This window comes from Silurus aristotelis (assembly GCF_946808225.1).
Source record: "Silurus aristotelis genome assembly, chromosome: 1".
NCBI classification, from domain to species: Eukaryota; Metazoa; Chordata; class Actinopteri; order Siluriformes; family Siluridae; genus Silurus; species Silurus aristotelis.
The window spans coordinates 5,071,090-5,089,694 of NC_139574.1; the positions used below are offsets into that span (position 1 = coordinate 5,071,090).

The 18,605-nt window shown below is 39.0% G+C and overlaps 1 protein-coding gene across 2 annotated transcripts in view; it reads left to right on the forward strand.

Annotated features, from left to right (window-relative positions):
• gpr158a (G protein-coupled receptor 158a) overlaps positions 1 to 18,605 on the forward strand; it is a 144,356-nt gene that overhangs the window by 50,580 nt on the left and 75,171 nt on the right. For both annotated transcript variants that reach the window (XM_083544584.1, XM_083544585.1), the window contains exon 3: positions 13,943 to 14,045. In XM_083544584.1, the coding sequence (XP_083400710.1) occupies positions 13,943 to 14,045 (103 nt within the window). The remainder of the gene's footprint in view (positions 1 to 13,942; positions 14,046 to 18,605) is intronic.

Consider the following 18,605-nt stretch of genomic DNA (forward strand, 5'->3'; position numbering starts at 1 on the left):
AACTAAGGATTTTATGAAATGTTCAGGCTTTTGCAAGAAACCCAATGTGTTGTGCCTTTTGTACAAATTCTCTTAAGAAATACACTTACTGCTTTGCAAATATTAAAGATGATTCGAAAAAATGCTCCAAAGCAATTGAGAAAACCAGATAAATATAAGGTGTACTTTAAAGTATAAATAGCTAAGGATAAAAAAGATCTGTCTGTCTGTCTGTCTGTCTGTCTGTCTGTCTGTCTGTCTGTCTGTCTGTCTGTCTGTCTGTCTGTCTGTCCGTCCGTCCGTCCGTCCGTCCGTCTTCTGTCCGTCTGTCTTGTCTGTCTGTCTGTCACAAAGCCAACTCAATGAATTTGACATGGGTAGTAACATGTTATCGAGCTCTGACTCTTAACCCTACTGAACACGTTTGGAATGAATGTGAACGCTGACTGCACCCCAGACCTCCTCACCTCACCTACATCAGCAACTGAATTTACTAACACCTTTGTGGCTAAATGAATCTCCAAAATCTAGTGGAACATCTTTCCAGATGCGTGGAGGTTATAATAACAACAAATGGGGACTACATGTGGAATAGGATGATCACAAAAACACAAAACACACCAAACTTATGGTCTGGTGTCCACAAACATTTGTCCATATAGTCTATCTTGTTTAGTTAAGTTTACAGAGTCACATCTCTAGATTATCCTGTATATGTCTTTTGCTGACATGACTTTGACTTTTAGTTTTTGGATTACGTTTTGCATTTGTTCGCAACGTTTTTTTTTAAAACTGCCTAAACTGCATGAACCTTCTTCATATGACACCTGGCTATTCATCAATAAAAAAATTTGCATACTCTATCATCATTTGCTTTACATTAACCACAAAATATTAATGCTTATAATCATAGTGGCAGGCAGACTGCTCTCCGTAGTAAGTCTACATCAGAGATCTGCAAAGATATTTTTGGAAACCTATTTGGAGAGACAGATTGGGCATAATTTTGAGTCTATTTCAGACACAAAGTGCAGTTAATTTAGTGTGCAGATGTTTAATAATATCCCGAATAATAACCCAGCCATTATGGTTGCATAAGGCAGTGCAAAGGCAGTGCACTCTTAATGCCGGTCTCAAGCCCGGATAAATGGGGAGGGTTGTGTTAGGAAGGGCATCCAGCGTAGAATGTTCCGATTCAAATATTTGGATCACGAACCAGAATTTCATACAGGATCAGTCTAGGCCCGGGTTACCAACGACCGCCACAGGTATCGTTAGCCAACAGGGTACCAGTGGAAATTGGGCTACTGTTGGCCCGAAGGAGGAGAAGGAGAGGAGGAAGAAAGGAAGAGAAAGGAGAAGTGTAGGAGAGTGAAGGTTCGGGTGGGGACTTTTTAAATGTTGGTACTATGACTGATCAAGGGAGAGAGGTAGCTGATATGATGGAGTGAAGAAAGGTAGACATGTGTGTTTAGGAGACCAAATGGAAAGGAAGTAAGACCAGGAACATTCTGAAGGAAGAGTACAGTAAGAGTGTAGTGGAGGGGAAGAGAGTTTCTGATAGGGTGATGAACGTGAAGCTGGAAGTTAAAGGGGTGGTTATAAATGTCATCAATGCCAGGGGAGTCAGCCCAGAACTACATGGGAGGATCTGGTCAATGACCTGAAAAGAGATGGGACCACCATTTCCAAGGTTACTGTTGGTAATACACTAAGACGTCATGGTTTGAAATCATGCATGGCACGGAAGGTTCCCCTGCTTAAACCAGCACATGTCCAGGCACGTCTTAAGTTTGCCAATGACCATTTGGATGATCCAGAGGAGTCATGGGAGAAAGTCATGTGGTCAGATGAGACCAAAATAGAACTTTTGAGTCATAATTCCACTAAACGTGTTTGGAGGAAGAAGAATGATGAGTACCATCCCAAGAACACCATCCCTACTGTGAAGCATGGGGGTGGTAGCATCATGCTTTGGGGGTGTTTTTCTGCACATGGGACAGGGCGACTGCACTGTATTAAGGAGAGGATGACCGGGGCCATGTATTGCGAGTTTTTGGGGAACAACCTCCTTCCCTCAGTTAGAGCACTGAAGATGGGTCGAGGCTGGGTCTTCCAACATGACAATGACCCGAAGCACACAGCCAGGATAACCAAGGAGTGGCTCTGTAAGAAGCATATTAAGGTTCTGGCATGGTCTAGCCAGTCTCCAGACCTAAACCCAATAGAGAATCTTTAGAGGGAGCTCAAACTCCGTGTTTGTCAGCGACAGGCCAGAAACCTGACTGATCTAGAGAAGATCTGTGTGGAGGAGTGGGCCAAAATCCCTCCTGCAGTGTGTGCAAACCTGGTGAAAAACTACAGGAAACGTTTGACCTCTGTAATTGCAAACAAAGGCTACTGTACCCAGAGGTGGCAAAAGTACACACATCCTTTACATAAGTAGAAGTACAAATACTCATGTTTTAAAATACTCGGGTAAAAGTTGAAGTACAGATTAAACTTTTTTACTCAAGTGAAAGTAAAGAAGTCTTGGCTCTGACATGTACTTAAGTAAAAAGTAGTTTGTGTCACCATTATGAGGGAAAAACCCACACAATGCCACCTAGAGGGTTAATTGTGTAAAACATGGTGGATTTGGTGTTTGATTTGAGACTTGGCGCATAAATAAAACAAAAGTTTACTGATTATAAATATTTTTATCTTAAGTTTAATAATTTATTTTATATCTAAGTAAAGAAGGGACGTCGTGGATAGATAAAATTTTTTCCGAAGGTTTTAATTTTGCCTCTTTTATATTTAGATATTTATTTATGTATTTAAATTTTTTATAAAAATGGTAAAAACAGAAATGCTAAATTGATAGCGCGTTAATAACATTTAGTGCCATTTACAATAATTTAAATTTTGACAGCCAAATATATATATATATATATATATATATATATATATATATATATATATATATATATATATATATATATATATATATATACAGTACAGACCAAAAGTTTGGACACACCTTCTCATTCAAAGAGTTTTCTTTATTTTCATGACTATGAAAATTGTAGAGTCACACTGAAGGCATCAAGGGCTATTTGACCAAGAAGGAGAGTGATGGGGTGCTGCACCAGATGACCTGGCCTCCACAGTCACCCGACCTGAACCCAATCGAGATGGTTTAGGGGTGAGCTGGACCGCAGAGTGAAGGCAAAAGGGCCAACAAGTGCCAAGCATCTCTCGGGGAACTCCTTCAAGACTGTTGGAAGACCATTTCAGGTGACTACCTCTTGAAGCTCATCAAGAGAATGCCAAGAGTGTGCAAAGCAGTAATCAAAGCAAAAGGTGGCTACTTTGAAGAACCTAGAATATGACATTTTTCAGTTGTTTCACATTTTTTTGTTATGTATATAATTCCATATATAAATTCATAGTTTTGATGCCTTCAGTGTGAATCTACAATTTTCATAGTCATGAAAATAAAGAAAACTCTTTGAATGAGATGGTGTGTCCAAACTATTGGTCTGTACTGTGTATATATATATATATATATATATATATATATATATATATATATATATATATATATATATATATATATATATATATATATATATATATACGGCATGATTTTCTATTTACTATTTTTATCAGATGAAAAGTGAGCACTAAATATCTGTTTCCCTGATACTGTTTCCTTGTTACAGTAAAACCTTTACTGATTCAAAATGCTGTATTTTTCAGTTATAAATTAAAAAAACTAATCAAATATTTGCTTTGTAGATGTTTTTATATAAGTTCAACATTCAATGATTTAATTTGATTCGTCCCCTTCGTAACAAAATGACCTAATTTTTGGTGCTTAAGTGCATCTTTGTTTTAATTTCTTGTCATTATAAAAGACTCATAGATGCCTAGAAGACTCACAAACAAAGACAAGACTTATAGACAGTTAGAAGACTCACAGACACTGACAAGACTGATAGACACAGACAAGACTCATACACAACAAGATGACTCTAAAAGCTAAAAGATTTATAGACAGCTGGAAGACTCAAAGACAACCAAAGGACTCATAGACTGCTAGAAGACGCATAGACACTAACAAGACTCAGACAACTAAAGGACTCAGACAGCTAGAAAACTAATAGACATCTAGAGGATTCATAGACAGCTAGGAGACTTATAGACACCTAGAAGACTCATAGACAGATAAATGACTCATAAACAGTTAGAAGATTCACAGACACTTAAAAGACTCAGACACTTAGAAGACTCATAGACACCGACAAGACACATAGACAACAAGAGGACTCATAGACAACTAGTGGACTCATAGACACTGACAAGACTCAGACAACAAGAGGACTCATAGACAACTAGAAATCTCAGAAAACTAGGTCTTATAGACACCGACAAGACTCATAGACGCCGACAAGACTCAGACACCGATAAGACACATAGACAACTAGAGGACTCAGACAGCTAGCACACTCATAGACAGCTAGAAGTCTCATAAACACCTAGAATACTTGTAGACAACTTGAAGACTCATAGACAGCTACAAGACTCATAGACAGCAAGAGGACTCATAGACAGCAAGAGGACTCATAGACAGCTAGAAGACTTAGAGACACCTACAAGACTCATAGACAACTGGAGCACTCAGACAGCTAGACGACTCATAGACACCTAGAAGACTCGTAGACAACTAGAAGACTCATATACCATATAAATGACAACTTCGAGACAGTTAGAAGATTCACAGACACAGACTGGAAGACTCATAGACAACTGGAAGACTCATAGACAGCTAGAAGACCTAAGACTACTAAAAGACCCATAGAGAGATAAATGACTCATTGACAGAAGATTCACAGACATTTAAAAGACTCATAGACACCTAGAAAACTCTTAGACATCTAAAAGACTCAGATTGTTTTTGGGGAAAAAAAAAAAAAAAACTACTATAGGTTGCAATGTAAATTACTGTTTCTCTTTTATAAAGCTGTTTGACATGTCTTAATTATGGCCTGTCTTTGTTATCTATGTTTTGTTGTCCATTCCTGACTATTCAATGCATTTATGTATACTTTCCTGTGCCTTTTCCTGTGGTACAAATAACACCACCTTGTGATCTAATATCCTCTGAAAGCCTCACCTGTCTAACAAATCAAACCTCCTGTGTTTATTATAATCATGCGCTGATGTAACACTTAAAAGGAGATGAGATATTGCATTTTTTTTGGTGTGGTTTTGTTTATCTGTAGCCTCTGGTGCTTACTTAAAGCCAGTCATTATTTCAGTGATGATTTCACATGAAGATTTATACACATGCCTTGAAGCTGCCACCGCATTTATCCATAAACCGGATCGCATCGCTGAGGAGAAAATCAAATATGCAAATTCTTCATTGGATTCCGCTCATTCGCGGTACTGAATAAATGGACTGAACAAGAATCTTTTCAGTTTTTTTTTTTAGAATTTAGCCATAAATTCACTCAGATTTTACAGGCACGTTTTTAAAAGGGGAGGGGTTTGGGTGTGCCGTGCCAATCACATAATGACAGAAATTTTTACAATAAAAACGTAAAAAATTTTAGTGTAACTGTAGGACGTGTGTCACTCTGTGTAATCATTCATTCATTCATTTTCTCCCGCTTATCCGTAATTCGGGTCGCGGGGGCAGCAGTCTAAGCAGGCCCCCGCCTTCAACTGCTGCCCAATCCTCACAGCACCGTCCCTTACGGTCCCTCCTGCAGGTGGTGAGCCCACGGGAAGGCGGCCCCACGTCACTCCGACATCACAGACCTTAATATTTCCCTTGTAAGGGACCACCGGAGCATAGAGGGTTAAGGGCCTTGCTCAAGGGCCCAAAAGTGGCAGCTTGGCGATACCGGGGCTTGAACCCCAGACCTTCCGATCGGCAACCCAGCGCTTTAACCGCTGGAGCCACCACTCCCCCCTTTGAGCAGAAAAGAAATCAGACCCAGCTATTCTTTTTGTTTCCTATAGCATTCTGTACATTTTCTGTCTACAAAGTTTAAAAATCTGACGTTGATTCCAAAAATGATGTTTTAATGTTGCTCTTAGCAGCACATTCAGCCTCTGATTCTGTAAAAAATGTTAATTACAAAAAAACAGTTGAACAGTTTTTTAACAGTGGGGGTGGGGTTAGGTGGGCGGTTTCTAGTGTAGTTTAAAAAGTACAAGGGGATATAAATCTTAAACTAGTTGTTTTTAATTGAAAGACCAATATGAATTAAAGTACAATAACAAAAATAAAATAAAATAACAAACAATACAGTCCAATGATTCGAGTCTAATGTGTTCTGCAAAAGAAAAATAAATTCTCCTGTTACAATGGGATTTATGTTAAGGAGAGAAATCGTGAATGCAGATTCAGTATTCAGACAGCGGGTGCAAGCATTAAACAACTTTCGATTCGACGGCGTTTCGCTTTTAGCTGGTGTCTGCATCACTGGCGTCTGTCTCGTCCATCTTTCTTCTTTGTGAGTTCAGTGGGTTTGTTCTCCGACCATCGATGAGTCATTGCGGTAGTTTTCGAGGACGTGTTTTTTTTTACCCCATTGAATTATTTATATTTATTTATTTTTTACTCAGTAACAGATATGATTTTAAAATGTAGTTAAGTACAACACTTCAAACAAAACATACTTCAGTGAAAGTAAAATAACAGATTTTTAAATACTACTGGGGGGGTACTACTGGGGGGTTATCTTATTTATACAACTAACTGGGTAGCTGTAGGGTTAAGGGCCTTGTTCAGTGGCCCAGGAGTGGCAGCTTGGGATTTGAGCTCATAACCTTCAGGTACAAAGTCTAATGTCTTAACCAAAAAGCTCCCACCCCCTCCACTGATGTCTGTTCATACACAATCTTAGAAATCTTGCATTTCGTTCAAGGTTGGTGAACTTTGACGAAATGAAGGTCAGAATTGAAGAAATGAAGATGTCTGAGCTCTCCAGAAAATCCAAGATGGAGGAAACACAGCTTATTGAGGTGCTGCACCATTCTGTGAACCCACAGCTTTAAACGAATAGGAAATGAACATCAATAGCATGATGTTATTTGTGGTTGCAGCGGGTCTTTAAGGAACTTTAGCATGCTGAAAGTTTAGTGTGACCGCCCCTTAAAACCTGGATGGAGGGAAAGATGCAGGAGAAACACAAGCCTGATTAGCGTGGACATCACATCTCAGATAAGAGGAGAGAAAGCATAGAAGGTCAGGAGAGGACAGACACAAGCACAAACACACACACACACACACACACACACACACACACACACACACACACACACACACACACACACACACACACACACACACACACTTTGATCATGCTGAGCATTGGCTGTTAGATGTCAACAAGCTTTTCCAGATTTATGCCATGCTGCAAGCTTCTCATTCTGGCTTCGACTCTCTATCTATCTATCTGTTGCATTTTCTCCATCTCTTTATTTTTTTCACCATCTTCTATTTCCAATCTCAGTCGCAAACTTTTTCCATTTCGCATTTTCAATTTCTCTCCATCTGTGTCTTCCGTCTCTTTTCTATTCCAAGCCCTCCCACTCCTTCTCTCTCACTTGTTCTGGATCCAACACTATTTCTCTCTCACCCCCTCAGTCTCTTTTCACCTTTGCTCATTCTATCTCAGTCCTCCACTCAGGCCCTTGCTGAATTGATGCCCCTTCGCTCCAGACTGACCCATGGCCTGTCAGCTACATAAATCTCGAACCCTTTAGATCTCTGGCTGCCTGTAAGGGTGCTATATTTACAGAGATGTTCAAAAGCACCCTCCTGTTGTTCCAAATAACACTTTGAAAGCAGATCTACATCACAGCTGTACGGTCTTGCTCTCTTAGCGTTAGCCCTGGCTTCATCTGTGGCTTAGAGCAGGAAGTGTAATGTATCGCAGACCTATCGAAGAAACATGAGTTCAGGAAATGTTAATTAGAAGGTTATTTATAGGACTGAATCGATATCTGACCATTGGGTTAAAGTAAGCAGAGGGGGTTCTGTTTCACAGCGGCCTTTATGTAATACATATCATTCTACTGTTTGCAGAGACAACAGATACAGGAAGTGGAATAACTCTTACGTCATGCAATTCAAGATGATACAATCCAAGTTCGGAAAATGTTACAGGTAGCTGCAGTAGTACCCGTGTGAAAGGATGGGACTTGTCCAAGGTTTCCAGAGGTGTGTGTGTGTGATTGGATACACTTTCTTTGAGAGTGGGTGGAATTGGTCAAACTTTCTAAAAGTGTTTGGTGGAGTTTATTTTGAAAGAATGAGTGGGTTTGAATGCAGTTTCTTTTAAAGGAGTGTGGGATTAGTCTTTTTTCAAGGATTGTCAAGAATTAGTCAAACGTTCTGTAAGAGTGTGTGGGATTGGTCATGGTTTTTGAAAGCGTGGGTGGGATTAGTCCAACTTTCTGTAAGTGTGGGTGGGATTAGTCCCATTTCTTTTTTAAGAGTACATAGGATTATTAGAACTTTTTGAAAGAGTGGGTCAGAAGATCTGGGATTGATCAAACTTTCTAAACATTTGGGTGGGATTAGTCACATTTACTAAAAGTGTGTGTGGGATTAGTTACACTTTTTAAAAGTGTGTGTGATTGGCCAAACATTCTAAAAAAGTGTGTGGGATTACTCACATTTTGTATTGGATTAGTAACATTTTTGTAAAATTGCATGGGATTGGTTGTACTTTCTAAAAGAGTGGGTGCAAAGAGTCACATTTTCTAAAAGTGTTGGTGGGATTAATCAATTTTAAAAGACTGAGTGGGTTCTGAAAGTGTGGGCGGAAAGAGTCACATTTTATTAAACAGTGGGTGGGATTCCTCACACTTTCGAAAAGTGTAAGTGGGATTAATCGTTAATTTTGAAAGACAGAGTGGGTTTAAACATGATTTTTTAAAGAGTGAAAGGGTTTGGTCAAAATTTTAAAGGATGGGATTAATCTTTTTTTTTTTAAAGATTGTCTAGGATTAGTCACATGTTTTGTAAGCATGTGTGGAATTGGTCATGCTTTCTGAAAGAGTGGGTGGGATTAGTCACACTTTCTAAAAAACATGGGTGGGATTGGTTACATTTTCTGAGTGTGTGGAATTAGTCAAACTTTCTGCAAGTGCTGGTGGGATTAGTCACATTTTTGTAAGAGTGCATGGGCTTGATTGTACTTTCTAAAGGAGTGGGTGGGTAGAGTCACATTTTGTTAAATGGTGGGTGGGAGTAGTTACATTTTTCTAAAAGTGCATGGGATTGGTACTTCTTGTATGTGTGGGTGAGATTAGTCAAACTTTCTAAAAGAGTGCATGGGATTGGTCACTTTTTCTAAAACAGTGTTTGGAATTGGTCTTTGGCTCTCACAAAAATATATCTATTTATGATTTCTCTTATGTCTAGTTTTTTTAAACATGTCCCTGATTTTTCTTTTTCTCTCTCATATTAAAACTGAATGGATAACAAGTGGCGAGCTTTCAAACCCCTCAATCCATCCTGCATCCCTTCAGATGGTGGAGTTTGTCAGCTGGGGAACTGTAGAGAGCCACCATCTGTGCCATACTTACCATTGTCCTGCCTTTACCTAACTTCAGAGATCCTACTGAAATCTATCCCTATTTACTGTTATAGTAACATTAACTCTTCTGGGAAGATGTTCCAGGAGATTTTGTGGAAATTTGTGCTTGTGTAGGAGAGAAGGTAAGGGGGCCTGGGGTGCAGTCAACGTTCACATTCATCCCAAAGGTATTTAATAGGGTTGAGGTCAGAACTATATATATATATGGGTCTATAGGAGGTTACTCAAGATCTTCAAATTCAGTTGAATTACTAATACTAAATCTACATGAAGCTGGTTTTGTGCACAGGGGCTTTGTGGTGCTGGAACTGTTTTGGGTTTCTTAGTTTAAAAAAAGGAAAAATGTCAAGCTATTAAATTTAAAAGCATCATATACAATTATATGCCTTTAAATTAGCATTTGGGGAAGAAACCCCATATGACTGGGAAAAGGCCAGTGCCCAAATACTTGTATATACAATTACAAGCTAAAGTATAATTTTCAATTGTTATTTTTATTTCATAGAGTTTGCTATTCAACTGAATTTCTTAATAATTTAGATTTTTAAAATTTGATATTAGATTGTTTAAATTGTATAGATTGTATACACTTTTTTTCTTATTTCAGTAATTTGACACAAATGACCTCTATACACTTTGTCTCATTATATCTAAATGTGGTCATTATTTCTAGACAATAAGCTGGTATTTTTGTAAGCTGACATGTTAATTTGTTTTTATTTTAAGATTTATTTATTCCATATATTACAAGATATTTCATGGTATTAATTCATTACAGTTCATGTATTTTATTTTTTTTTTTTTCACTTAAAAACTTCAGCATAATGTAGACTATTTTGACTTTTTTTCAAATTCAATTCAACATTTACTCCGAGTTTACTAGATTTGTATTAGTGAACTTGAGCTCACCATCCCGAGCTGATTCATGAGTCTTTGTGTATTCATGACTCTTTTTGTTTCAGTGCTAATTATGTCTTAAAAAAAAAAATGCTGTGGCAGAACGATGATATGTAACATTCATGACAGACTTTGGCACAATGAAGAGCTGCCGAGAGGAAAATCCTGATGAGATTTCTTTAGAATTTCTTAATTAGATAATTACTGTGTGGTCTTAAATGATAACGATCAGCCGCTCGTGACTTTTTAAAACATTGAAATAGTTTAGGGGCAATTAGTTTCACAAACACCAATTCTCATTTCCTTCTTTTACACAAATGCCCTCTAGCAAAAAAAAAAGGAAAAAAAAGAAAAAAAAGCCCAAATCAATTCCTGGCACACAACAGCATCTATCTGTCACGCTGCATTAACCAAAACGCAAATTAAATTTTTTAAGCTAATAAAGTAATCTGCAACCCAAATTAATAGGAATCTATTAAAATACTCCTTAATTAATATGGAGTTCGGTCTGAAATCCTGCTGAGCATCCAAATGGCGTTCAATCTCGCTTCCACAACCTCATTGTGAAGAATAGAATATATCTGCTAAACTTTAAAAGTGGAGCCGTTCTCCCATGTTAGTCTGGCTGTTCACCTAAATGGTGAGCTGTCATTTTAGGAAAATTCGGAGAGTTATAAAGAGCGCCAGGAATAGCTTTCTCTTAAAAGTTTCACTTTTTTAAAGTTTTGCATTTCTAAGCATCCTAGAGGTTGCTCGTTCATTACAGCAGATCTCCAGGGAGCTGTGGAGTGTTGACTTTTAAATCACTGATGAAGGCATGTTCAAAATCTTCTTCCTGATGTAAATGAAGTGATAGAGAGATGGATAGATAGATAGATAGATAGATAGATAGATAGATAGATAGATAGATAGATAGATAGATAGATAGATAGATAGATAGATAGATAGATAGATAGATGGTGATAGAAGAGGTGACCATCTGTGAGCAACAGTATGGTTTTATGCCGAGGAAGAGCACCACAGACACATTATTTGCTTTGAGAATGTTGATGGAGAAGTATAGAGAAGGTGAGAGAGAGCTGCATTGTGTGTTTGTGGATTTAGAGAAAGTGTACGACAGAGAGGAGTTGTGGTATTGTACAAGGAAGTCAGGTGTGGCAGAGAAGTATGTGAAGGTGGTGCAGGACATGTATGAGGACAGTGTGACAGCAGTGAAGTGTGCAGTAGGAACGGCAGACTGGTTCAAGGTGGAGGTTGGACTGCATCAAGGATCGGCTCTGAGCCCTTTCCTGTTTGCACTGGTGATGGACAGGTTGAAGGATGAGGTCAGACAGGAGTCTTTGTGGACTATGATGTTTGTGGATGATATTGTGATTTGTGGTGAGAGTAGGGAGCAGGTTGAAAAGAGCCTGGAGAGGTGGAGAAATGTGCTGGAGAGAAGGGGAATGAAAGTCAGACAGAGTACATGTGTGTAAATAAGAGGAAGGACAGTGGAGTGGTGGGGTTGCAGGGAGAAGAGGTGGAGAAGGTGGAGTTCAGGTACCTGGGGTCAACAGTGCAAAGTAATGGAAAGTGTGTTAGAGAAGTGCAGACAGGGTGGAGTGGGTGAAGAAAAGTGATAGCAGGAGTGATTTGTGATAGAAGAGTATCTGCGAGAGTGAAACGGAAAGTTTATAGGACTGTGCTGAGACCTGAGATGTTGTATGGTTTAAAGACAGTGGCATTGAGTAGTGGCATGGAGCTGGAGGTAGCAGAGCTGAAGATGTTGAGGTTTTTGTTGAGAGTGACGACGATGGACAGGATTAGAAATGAGTTTATTAGATGGACAGCGCATGTAGGATGTTTTGGATACAAGGTGAAGGAGAGGAGATTGAGATGGTTTGGACATGTGCAGAGGAGGAACATGGGGTATATCGGTTGGAGAATGCTGCCAGGAAGGAGGAAAAAAGAAAGACCAATGAGGAGGTCTATGGATATGGTGAGGGAAGACATGCAGGTAGTTGGTTTGAAAGAGGCAGATGTAGAGGACATTGGGTATGGAGATGGATGATCCGCTGTGGCGACCCGTAATGGGAGAAGCTGAAAGAAGAAGAAGAACTAAAGCATTTACTTACAGTATGCTTACTTACAGTCACATATACATTACAGTACAGTGAAATACTTTCTTAATATATCCCAGTGATGTTTGGAAGCGTAGGTCAGAGTGCAGGGTCAGCTATGATACAATGCCTCTGGAGCACAGAGGTTAGGGGGCTTGCTCAGAGACCCCATGGGTGACAGCTTGTCAATACCTGGGGCCTGAACCCTTGACCCCCCAACCGATCAGATGTTTGTTGTTTATTATTATTAAAATAATTACATTAAATTATACATTAAATGTAATGTATTGGGGAAGGGGTATCTGAGTGTTTAAAATGTTGGACTATTGATCAGAAGGCTATGAGTTCAAATTCCACCACTACTATGCTGTCACTGCTGGGCCCTTAAGCAAGACCCTCAACACTCACCTGCTCAGTTGTATAAATGAGATAATTGTAGGTTAGGAATACATTAATACATGGATCATTAATAATGTATTACTAACATTAGTATTACAAAAACGTCTTTTTATCACAGTCTACAATGTCTGATTATTGAAGGCTTGTCCAATCAGGGTGAATCTCTATTATTGCAGGTTGTTAAGAAGATTATCACAGAATACACCCATCAGGCATAACTGTACCTGTTGAGCATTAACAGCATTTACTTTTTTAGCAATTTGAGCTGAAGCTTCACTTCCATGTGCATCAGTGAGCCTCAGTCGCTTATGACCCTGTCGTTGGTTCACTTTTGATAGATACAGACCACTGTAGACAGAAAACATCACACAAGAGTCACAGTTTTTGGAGATGCTCTGACCCAGTCGTCTAGCCATCACAATTTGTCCCTTGTCAAAGTCACTCAAATTGTTACACTTGCCCATTTTTTCTGCTTCTAACACATCAACTTTGAGGACAAAATCTTCACTTGCTGTCCAATATATCCCACCCACTAACAGGTGCCATAATGAAGAGATCATCAGTCTTATTCACTTCACCGCTCAATGTTATAATGATATAATATAATGATATAATATTATGCCTGATCAGTATTTCACAATAAGATAACAAATGTTGACAGCTTAAAAATACCTAAAAAGTCCAATTTTAGCCTGCTTTCTGGGTTCTTTCCCCACATCTGATTTGCTCTATACCATTGATTTTTTCAGATCTGAGCTCTGTTCAAACCTCTGTTTGATCTTGAAATTGCGGGAGTATCTCTCATCATTTGAGCTCATGCCTAAAACAATGCTAACACCCTCCCGAGGGAAAAGTGCGGAGATGCAAAATTTTCCTATTTAATGTACATTTTCACTTTAATCGAGGCTGCATGTATGATTACGTTCAAACCTTTAAGTTCATCTTGTGTTTGTTTCTCAGTGCCTCCCCATCCCGGGTCACGGCTTCCTCCTGGACAAATACAAATGTCAGTGCAAGAGTGGCTTCTACCACCCCAGCAGAGTGGCCATCAACGGCGTCAAGAGTAAGTGCTCTGCCATATTTATACCAAACCACTAACACATTGTTGACTTTATAATGTATGCAGGCTTTTTAATTAGTAACACTACTGTTTAATACATAAAGACAAATCTATACAGCATGCAAAATGCCATTATAATTATAAATGTAGTCAATATGTAATTGGGATTTTGGGAGTATAACTTTGTAGTTAAGATGTTGAGCTTCTGATCAGAGTTCATAAGTCTGCTGCCATCAAGCAATTGCTTCCGCTGTCTGATGGCCAAATCTATGTGGCTTAGAAGGAGCTTCTTCCCGCAAGCAATCAGACATCTTAATGCGAGCGTGTCCATCTAAACTCTCCCATTAGTCTCTTATTCTCAGTTCTCCCTTTAATCATACTCTTGTTCAGTCTGCATTTGCACAAAGCACCTTAAATAGTCATTGCCATTGTCACTGTTAATGTTTTTGGTTTGGTATACTTTATTACATTTTGCACATCAAAAATATTTGTACTATTTTTTAAATACCACTTTACCATTATCTAATATATTTTCTCATATTTTCTCTTCTTTCATACACATAGGCCCTTTAACAGCACATTATACCCTCAACAGCTCAGATGTATAAATGAGATAATTGTTAGGCACTCTGGTTAATGGCATCTGCCAAATGCCGTGAATGTACTGTATTTAGTAAATATAATTGGGCAAATATTAATTATTGGGGGCCAAGCACCAAACAGGCATTGTTATTCTACCTTTTCTTATTAATATTCTTCGTACAGTCCCTCCTTTTTTCCAAAAGAGGAGAGGAAAATTTTAGACTAATTTTGGAGGAGGTGTTCCCAACACTTTTGCACCACTATTGGGTCAGATTTGGGTCTAATTTGGAATTCTGATTATATACAGCATGTATATGCATAATTATGCGTAATTATGATTATATACAGCATGTCTTTGCAAACGCTCTGCCCCCGGTGGGCATTCTTCGAGGAGGGTGCCCCTGCTCCTTGCAGTTCTGGTCCTGCTCTTGCTGAGGCGGAGCAGCACGCTAATTCCTGGGGTTTGCAAATGGACTTTGCAGATGGACTTTGCAGAGGGTTTTAAAACGGGCTTGTCCCTTTCTCCTGCTTTACCGGCTCGATCCAGCGCTTGTTTGCAAGCTTCGGGAGCACGCCTTTTTGCGATTTCTTTTGCAGCATTTAGCTCCGCCTCTCTCCCTCCGAGGATGTGGTTGTGCCATTTGTAAACTTGAAGATTGCTTTCTGCAGCCTACGTCACAACCTCCATGTCAGAGTCTGCCGTTCTTGCACCCAGAGGTGTCCAGGTCCTGGGCGAGGTCGTATTCGGCCAGCTTTTTAGTCCTTAATCCGTGTTGTATTTCAACATTATGGGACTGAAAGAGCTTGGTTATGGGTCGGTGCCCTGGGTTGAAGAGACCCTGGCTAGCTATCTCTCCCCGAGTGTTGCATCATCCCTGAAGACCCGGACAAAATCCTACCAAGCCCCTGCGTAACACGTTGGGTTTTCTTAGGCTTACACCTCAGCAAATCAAGCCGCTGCATGTCTGCACACCATGGCAGTGTTATAGGCATATCAGGCTGACCTGCTGTGGGACGTAGGAGTTAGACGTAGGAGGCATAATGGGCGGCCAGGAGGTCCAAGAGTTCCGCCGTATGGTGGATTTAGCTCTCTCTGTGAGTTTCACTCAGGATGGATTTTCTATCTTATTCAGGGGCACAATAATTCACCCCCACCAGAGTTGTGGAGGCTGTGGCTGTGGCCACCAAAGTGGTAGGTTCGTGCGTCGCTCTGGATAAGGGTGTCTGCTAAATGTAAATGTAGAGACACAGTGGTGGTAGAGACCATTTTTCAATCCAGAGCCCCCTCTTTTCTGGAGTTCACTTCAGGCATGGCTAGTGATTTCCTGTACCCTAGAATGGATTACATTCCTAAGGTGCCCTCGGTCGACCCACGACCTATCAGGTTTCAGGCATTGTATCCTCCTCCTTTTTAGGCCCCAGACCAGCAAAAGTTGAACCGGCTGTGTTCGGTGTGAGCACATTTATGTCTACAGATCAAGTCCATGGAGGAAGTCGGAACAACTGTTACCTGCTCCGGTCTTCCAAGGAGAAGCCTCCCCATGAACAAACAGATTCTTAGCAGGTGGATTATCTATGCTATTGCATCCTACTATGGGTCCTCTGGTTGCCTGGAGTGTGGCAGCCTTTAAGGCTTGGTCCTTTGGACTTTACCTCCAAGAGGGACCTCCAATCTGCCAAGCTGCAGGCTTGTCCACCCCACTGACCTTCGTCAGGTTTTATAACCTTGATCTCAGTGCCACTTCTGTCCTTCGACCTAGCTGTGCCCTCACATTAGGCAGGGATTGGTCAGTCATGCGGTATTGAACTCTTGTTCCCAAAGCGTTGTTGACATAGAATCTCAGCATTCCCTCAGGGAACCAGGGTTACATATGCTGGAGACGTTCTTCGAGTATGGACCTGAATCATTTCTGTCTCATAATTTGTCCTTTGTTCTTTGCATTATCATTTTTTTCCTTCTATGTATTTTTATGATCAAATGTTGCATAAGTAGCCATGTTGAAGGAATGCAGGTATCCAAAACATTTCAATTGAATTCTGTATAAATGAACCAAATTCCTTGAATAAAAGTTTTTTATTCATTTTGCTGGATGAGAAGAATTTTTTTCCTTTAAAACTGATCAAACACTCCTGCACCTTCCACACTTTCACAGCCCATGCTTCGATTGGCTGTTTGCACGACCTGTGAAAGACAGTTTAAAGGAAAATGATGTAGAATGTAAAGCGCCAGGCAGTCGGATAAGCTGGAAAGGAAATGGGCCACTTTGACAAATGGTGGCTTACGAGTTAGCTTGAGATTTCCAATAAACCAAACTCCATCTCTCCTACTCAAAGATTTAGGACACAGTGATGGTTTAAAGACTTTAGAGATTTTATGGGACCAGCCTGACAGCATGGTGTTATTTTTAGATGTTCTCGCAAACTCTCGCCTCTGCTGTTCTCTCCTTCGAGGCCGAAGCTAACTCTTTCACCTGACTTAAAATGTTAGTCTGAAGAAACTCTTCCGAATGATTGTTTTTAGAAGTTTGGTGAAATTTAAAGAGAAATAGAATACATTCAGATATGATGGTACAGGAAAATTAACAACCTAAGGTGGGTGATAAGAGCAGAGCCCCAACCACAATAGTCAACGCAACCACATATTTACAGTAGTTTTATAGCTCTTGGGCCTTGCTCAAGGGCCCAGGAGTGGCAGATTGGTGTTTCTAGGATTTGGACCCCCCCAACCTTTTATATTATTTAATTCCCTCTATGGCACAGTTTAATGCATATATAATGAATGTTGTTACAATAAAGTTAATTTGTTAAAGGTTTGCCTCTGCTGTCTAACAATGCTTGTCTATATCTAATAGATAGCCAATCATATCAGAGAAGGTGGGCTTTACAGTTCACACAGAAGCTGTGCATCTGCTTTACATAGCTTTAGTAAAGGAGTGTGAGGTGAGATGTAGGCTAATGAATTATCCTTATCGGTTTAAGAAAACAGACATGATAAGGACATTTTTAAATAAAAAAGATGTAGGCATTTGAGACTTTGTTGTTAAAAAATAGCTGCAAATAATGCCCTAATAAATATCAGTGGTGTGAGTTCACCTGAGGCTTCGTTTACTGAAAACAACTCAGTTAGTGTTGCAAGTAAATGTGTGCATCCTTGTATATTACTGTTTACTATTTTTTTTGCAAACGTATTAAGAAATGCGCAGAACTGAATGTGCACATATTGTGAATGAATGAATGAATGAATGAACGTTACCTGTTTTTCTACTTTTTCCTGATAACCTTTTACTACATGATTAATTAAAATCAAAGTGTGAATTTTTATTCTCAGACTTAGATTTTATATATTATTTGTGATGTATCTGTGATGTTTATTTTATTAACTTATTTTTTCATTTATTATTACTATTTTTATTATTTCTAATTAATATATATATTTTTAATTACATTTCTTTTTCTTTTTTATGTTTTTATGCTTGGAAAGCACTGAGATCTAACTTATGAGGGCACTATGAAAAAATAAAAAATTATTATTATTATTATTATTATTATTATTATTATTATTATTATTATTATTGTTATTAATAAACTAAAACATGGGAAAATATGTTGGTTTGACTCGTGTGTTTTTTAGGTTGTGAATGGCATCTTCATTTATTAGGGTGTTATTTGCAACTATTTTTCTCAGTTTTTTAACAATGAACTCTCAAATGCCCACAACTTTCTTATTTTGATATGCTATCAAGTCTGTTCCCAAATTGATAGGGATAATTCATTTGAAAATGAATGGCGATTTCTTTCTGTATAATATTGTGATATTTAATTGATTGTTCTTCATATTTTCAATATTTTTAATTTATGAACAGAAATTTTGTGTTTGGTTGTTATAGATAGATAGATAGATAAATAGATAGATAGATAGATAGATAGATAGATAGATAGATAGATAGATAGACAGACAGACAGACAGACAGACAGACAGAC